Genomic DNA, 6,660 nt, shown 5'->3' on the forward strand with positions numbered 1-6,660 from the left:
CTCAAATCTCGCTTTTGAATCATCAGTGGCAAATTCTTTAAATATAAAAAACGTACTTACAGACTTTGTAGTTTCGCAAAACTGTACTTTGTAGTTACAAAGTAGTTTTGCTTTCACAACGAAACACACAGCATCTCCACACGGCGGACTAGAGTGAGGAATGGCCGGCGGGCTGAGTGAGAGGAGGCCGGTGAGCTTGAGAACGGTGCGGCCGGCGGATTCGACGAAGGAGCGGCCGGTGGGCTTGCGGCAACCACATGTGACGACCCCCATTGCATTACACCAAATACACAAAATAATGTTCTTTTTAGCAACATCATATGACCCCTTTAACTAATGATATGACTGCAGTAATACTACAATTTTCAATCCTATCAATACATGATGGCACCACCTGTGTTTGTAAGAAATTAAAGAGTGAGTCTGTGGTAGTATATAAGGAACACAAATGTAGCACCGATTTCAGTTAGTTGAATGACAGCTGATATACAGGCATATTTATAATGGATGTACAGTTTGGTTACGCCATGCTCTAAAATATTTTGAGTAGAAATTGTTATAAAAATATTCATCACAATTGTTATTCTTAATCTAAACTGTTTAAGAGGAAGACATGCCACCTAAAATAGTCACATGGACTATTTTAGCAATGTCTTTACTTCCTTTCTGGGCCTTGAACATGATAGCTCCCTTGCTGTCTTACAGGTTTGAAACGACATGAGGGGGAGTATTTAATGACAGAATTTTAATTTTTGTGTGAACTATCCCTGTAAGAACTAAGTTTAAGTGTATCTTTTTCTGTTTTCATTTTCATGCGGTTACATATACTATAAGCCAACAAGACTGTAACGTTAAAAAAGTGCTTATTCAGTTGCTTATGGCCAGCAGGAGCCACTCAAATCTTGCCCCCCAAGCATTTGTGCGCTGGTAAACACCTCTAAATGAAAGAACTGTGGTGTGTGGGTGTGCTGCTTGAGGCTGAGACTGATTTGACATATGTTATTAAATATAAGAATGGCAAACATTACATCATAAATTCAGTTTATTCTCAACTTGTTTACTTCAACCCCATGCTGCCCTTTTAAACTGTAGCTACATAAAAACAATTGAATGTCCACGTTTGTCCCGTTGTTTCTCAGGGTCTCAGCTCTGGGGACACCCGACGCTCTGCTTCACTAACGAAGGGCTGTCGTCTCCACTCACCACCCTTCCTTCACAAGCTCTACAAACTGAAGCCATCAAGCTCTTTAAGGTTAAACTCTTCATTCAATACACATTTGGAGGGAACAACCCATAAAAAACAGGGAGAAACACTCCTTTTCTCTTTTTTGCAGACATGTCAGCTCTTCATTAACGTGGCCATTGACACTCCAGCCATAGATTATCACGTGACTCTTGCCCAGTGTGCTCTACAAGTGTGTCTCACCCATCCAGAGCTGCAGAACGAGATCTACTGCCAGCTTATCAAACAGACACGGAAGAGGCAGCCGTACGGACCGCCGGGACCCCTGCAGGTCAGATCTGAACACACACCACTAGAGGGAGGGATTGCTTTTGTTTTGTGTTTCTCCTCATCCTGGGAGTGAAGCCACAAGGGGATGTCTTGACTTGTTTCCATGTTCTGTGACACAGGGATGGCAGTTCCTGGCTCTGTGTGTCGGCCTTTTCCTGCCCACACCCCCTATTCTGTGGTATTTGCAGTTTCATCTCAAAAGGCATGGAGATTCCAGGTAAATCGAAGTCTTAGGAGTCCTGGAAGCACATCCCACAGTTGCTTAGTCTCTGCTTTTTTTCCCAGGACGGAAGAGGGAAAGTATGCCATTTACTGTCAGCGCTCACTGGAGCGGATGCAGCAGAAGGGGGATCGGCAAGCCCGATCGTCACGAATGGAGATCCTATCAATCTTACTCAGGAACCCTTATCATCACTCTCTGCCTTTCAGCATCCCTGTACACTTCCTTAACAACACCTACCAGGTCCACAGCCTCATGATGAAAGAACAGTTCATTTAGAAAGAGCAATCTGTCCTTATTTACTCATCCTGATGTTCTTCTACATCTTCATGCAGCTCTTTTTAATATTATGGCGCAAAAAGAAACGCTATGAAAGCATTATAAAAGTAGTTTTAAAATTTATTAATTAATATTATAAAACACTGCATTTTGTATCTTGATGAAGTCACTGTGAATCATTTTGAATGGAAAAGCATGATGTTAACAACTTGGGTTTGATACCCAATGCAAAAACTGATTATTTGCTATAGTTGCTTTTCAGTATCTGTCAAATGTATAGAAAAAAGCTGCATGAAGATTCTTCCCAAAAATTATAGTATTTTTTAGTTATGCTCGGCTCTCAACAAATCTTTAAAAAACATTACAGTAAAAACTGCAATATTGTGAAATATCATTGCAATCCAAAATAACTTTTTTTTTCAGTTTGAATATATTTTAAAATGTAATTTATTGCTGTAATGGCAAAGCTGAATTTCCAGCGTCGTTACATCGTTAATCAGTGTTACATGATCTTTCAGAAATCTGTTTAATATGATGATTTGGTACTCAAACATATTTCTTATTATTGAAAACAATTGCGATATATGCTCAATATGCTGAATATAAGTATTCATTTCTTTAAGAGAGAGAAAAAAAAAACTTACTCATCCACACCACTCTGTAAAATGATTAAATCCTGATCCAATAACCATGAAAAACTGGAAAAGTCATGGAAATTCATTGGTAAAAAGTCTGAGAACAGTTTAGAATCATGAAGGTAAATTACACACAACAGGAAATGGACCATCTCTCTGTCTAATCTAACAGTCTGTGTGTGTCAGGTTGTTAGTTTTGATGCTTCAACCACAGTGGAGGAGTTTCAGAGTCGGCTGAACCAGGACACGGGCACGAGGAAAACCGTGCAGTCTGGTTTCAGCCTTTATTCTGACGACCCCACTGGCAAAGACCTTGAGCACTGTCTTCAGGGAAACCTGAAGGTCAGACTCACACAAAAACACCCTATTATTTCAAAAACTGTACTTTGTGTCTTTATCTTGAAAAATGTGCTGTGTCCTCAGATCTGTGACATTATTTCAAAATGGGAGCAGGCCTCGAAGGAGCAGCACACGGGCAAATCAGAGAACGCCAGGACGGTGAAACTCACTTATAAGAATCGGTAGAGTACGGATTCTTAAGCATAAACAAAATGCCTATTTCCAAAAGGCCATCATTTGTGACTAACCACTAGTTTGCTCCCTCTAGGTTATACTTCTCCCAGCAGATGAGAGGGGAGACCGAGAGAGAGCGTTTGCTTCTGGCGTACCAAACAAATGAGGAAATTACAGCAGGTCACTTCCCTGTCAACAAAGAGCTTGCTTTAGAAATGGCCGCCCTGCTTGCTCAGGTACACAGTGCTGCTCCTGAGAATATGAATGCGTCTCACAAACCTGTTCAGGTTATATTTTACCTCTCTTTGTCAATTAATTATCAGCCCACTACATTTAAAATCACACCCTCTGTCTGAAACCACGCCTCCAAAGACACCTCGACCAACCCGATGTCAGCAAACTCAAACGCAGAAAATGAATTGGCTAGTTTTTTTTATTTGCATTTGCAGTCTGAATTAAATGTGTGATCACAGAGAAAGACGGTGCCATAAAATCATACAAGACGATACATTTTTCAGTTGTCCTTGCTGGTTGCATATATCAACAATAATGCAATGCAACTATTTTTTTAATTAATTCTGAATTAATTTACTGAATGTTCTTTTAATGTCAGAAACACAAATCAGCTCCCTCAGCTCTGCAAATACTAACACAATATTAACAGTATCCTTTTAGAACCATAATCTGTGAATTCTGTATGATTCCCATCCAATCCCTGTCTAAAATAAATTGCTTACAGTATCTCCGAAGAAAACAAGTTCAATTTTAGGTACCATTAATTTTATTTTTCTTATTGTAACAGTTTCCAGGTCAATTCAAAACCAATTAAAAAAAAGTAATTTGTGTTAAAATTATATAAATCATTTACGCATGATAAATAATGAAACAATTAACATATTTTGTTTAGACCATCATAGTTTTAAGTATAATAATTAATGTTGAATGGATGGAGTTGAATGGAATTTTTATATTTTAAAATTTTAAGTCTGGGACATAAAGTAAAGCAATACAATCTATACATAAAAGACATTTGAAAAGTATCAGAAAAATAAATTATGATGGCATAATGAAACTTCTATGCATTATAAATCACTTACACACTTATAATGAAAATAAGCTCAACTTTAGGTACCGTTGTGTGTGTGTGTATGTGTGTGTGTGTGTGTGTATGTGTGTGTGTGTGTGTGTGTGTGTGTGTGTGCTTTTACATAATTTTCATTTCCATAATGCAAAATAAATCATTATTATTAATCACTACTGTAACTTACCATAAAATATAACAATAAAATTAAAGGTATTTATACATTACAGGAGTATTTGTTGTGCTATTTTTAATTCAAAATCATCTAAATAAATACTCATTGTATTACAATCATTAGTTAATGAATGATAATGGCAGTTATAATGTGTAATAGCACATTACAATAATGATAATTTTAGAAGAAATCTGCTTAATTGTCAGAGAAATAATGTCACCATCCAAAAAAAAAATCTTAATGGTCCCAATACAGGCTTCATTTACTTAAGTAAACATAATTTCTTTTTTTTTATATTCATTTTTTGTGTCATGCAGGTAGAGTTTGGGGACTTTGAGCGTCCATTTTCTAGTCCAGGTGCTTCAGGAGCTGCACAGACCAAATCTAACCAGACCCTGAAACAGGTTCTAGAGCGCTTCTACCCGAAGCATTACCAACACTCCTGCACTGAGGAACAAATGAGGTATTTGCGCCTTGAGTGCATGACATAATCTCAAATATGAACACAAAGAATCTGTTTGGCCATCTTACGCACTGAAACACACATTTTCTCAGGCAGTTGCTGCAGAGGCTCTCTGCCCGATGGGCATCTCTGAGGGGTCGGAGTTCATCAGAGTGCATACGAATTTACCTAACCGTGGCTCGCAAGTGGTCATTTTTTGGAGCCAAACTATTTGAGGCTGAGGTGAGTGTCCCTCTAAGGCTAAAGGCAATGTGTACAATTTAGATTCTCAAAAAAGTGTAAATGCTGTGGCATTGATTCTTAATCTCACTCTCTCTCACCCTGCAGTCTGTAACGCCATCACAGAAGAACGTGCGTGTTTGGCTGGCAGTACATGAAGATGGAGTCAGCATGCTAGAGTTCAACTCTGTAGTAAGTGGACACATTCTCTACAGAGTTTCACATTATTTCCAAATCACTTCATGCTGTTAGTGAAGAGCTAAGTTGAGTTTTCACCACTTGTTTTCTAGAAAGTCCTTGCGTCCTACACTTATAAAAGCATCGTGACATTTGGAGCATGTGGTCAGGACTTTATGCTGGTAGTAGCTCTGAGTTCTGGCACAAACACATCCAAAGATAAGTCTACAGAGAAGCATCTGTTTGCCATGGCCCCGTCAAAGGTAGGTATTTAGTTCTCTTAAAAGAGTCTTTTTTTTGTTGCTGTTGTGGAAATGCCAACTGTGGGGACAGTTGTAATTTGTGTGAAAATGATATGAAATATCACTAGTGTTTAAAAGTCTGGGGCCAGTAAGAAAATAAATGTAAAGAAATTAATACTTTCATGCAGCAAAGACACATTAAAGTCGATGAGATTTTCTATCGAATTAAAGGTATAGTTCACCCGAAAATGAAAATTCTGTTATCATTTACTCACCCTCCACTTGTTCCAAACCAAAGAGTTGACGGTAGCCATTGACCTCCATAATATTTTTTCCATACTGCGGAAGTCAATGGCTACCGTCAATTGTTTGGTTACCAACATTCTTCAAAATATCTTCTTTTGTATTCAGCAGAAGAAAGAAATTAGTACAGGTTGGGAATACGTGGAGGGTGAGTAAATGATGAATTTAAATTTTTGGGTGGAGTATCCCTTTAAGAATACTGAAAAAATATGTATATCATGGTTTCTGAAAAATATTAAGCAGCACAACTGTTTTTAACATCAATAATAATAAGAAATGTGTCTTGAGCAGCAAATCAGCATCTTAGACTGATTTCTGAAGGATCATGTGACACTGAAAACTGGAGTAATGATGCTGAAAACACCGCTTTGCATCACAGGAATAAATTAAAATATATTCAAATAGAACACAGTTATTTTAAATTGTAATACTATTTCACATGATTACTGTTTTACTGTTCTGATCAAATAAATGCAGCCTTGGTGAGAATAAAAGACTATATTCAAAAACAAAACTAAAATCTTACCAACTTTTGAACTTTAGTGTACATATGTGATCCTGGAGCACAAAACCAGTCTTAAGTCGCTGGGGTATATTTATAGCAATAGTAAACAATATCTGCAAAGTTACGAAGCTGAAAGTTCAATACAAACGGAGATATCGTCTTTTAAAATTCTGTCAGATTAATGCACACAAAAACGACTGCAACGAGTTACTTCCTGGGTTTGTGACGTCACAAACCCCGCCCTCGGGAAAAGGCAGCAAAGAGGGCGAGGCCATGCTGCGCTGCTTTAGAGAAGAGGAAGAGAAAACTAGAGGTGCACATAAAAATCTATTCAT

At 37.9% G+C, this 6,660-nt stretch overlaps 1 protein-coding gene across 1 annotated transcript in view; it reads left to right on the top strand.

Moving 5' to 3' along the window:
• The window catches only part of LOC107699295 (pleckstrin homology domain-containing family H member 2-like), a 22,353-nt gene that overhangs the window by 13,887 nt on the left and 1,806 nt on the right, over positions 1–6,660 (top strand). The window contains exons 13-23 of the mRNA XM_016500507.1: positions 1,140–1,252; positions 1,335–1,514; positions 1,633–1,730; positions 1,799–1,976; positions 2,834–2,989; positions 3,071–3,168; positions 3,255–3,396; positions 4,734–4,879; positions 4,972–5,101; positions 5,207–5,290; positions 5,389–5,538. Of these exons, the coding sequence (XP_016355993.1) occupies positions 1,140–1,252; positions 1,335–1,514; positions 1,633–1,730; positions 1,799–1,976; positions 2,834–2,989; positions 3,071–3,168; positions 3,255–3,396; positions 4,734–4,879; positions 4,972–5,101; positions 5,207–5,290; positions 5,389–5,538 (1,475 nt within the window). The remainder of the gene's footprint in view (positions 1–1,139; positions 1,253–1,334; positions 1,515–1,632; positions 1,731–1,798; positions 1,977–2,833; positions 2,990–3,070; positions 3,169–3,254; positions 3,397–4,733; positions 4,880–4,971; positions 5,102–5,206; positions 5,291–5,388; positions 5,539–6,660) is intronic.

Source organism: Sinocyclocheilus anshuiensis, unplaced genomic scaffold (assembly GCF_001515605.1).
Source record: "Sinocyclocheilus anshuiensis isolate Anshui unplaced genomic scaffold, SAMN03320099.WGS_v1.1 scaffold450, whole genome shotgun sequence".
NCBI classification, from domain to species: Eukaryota; Metazoa; Chordata; class Actinopteri; order Cypriniformes; family Cyprinidae; genus Sinocyclocheilus; species Sinocyclocheilus anshuiensis.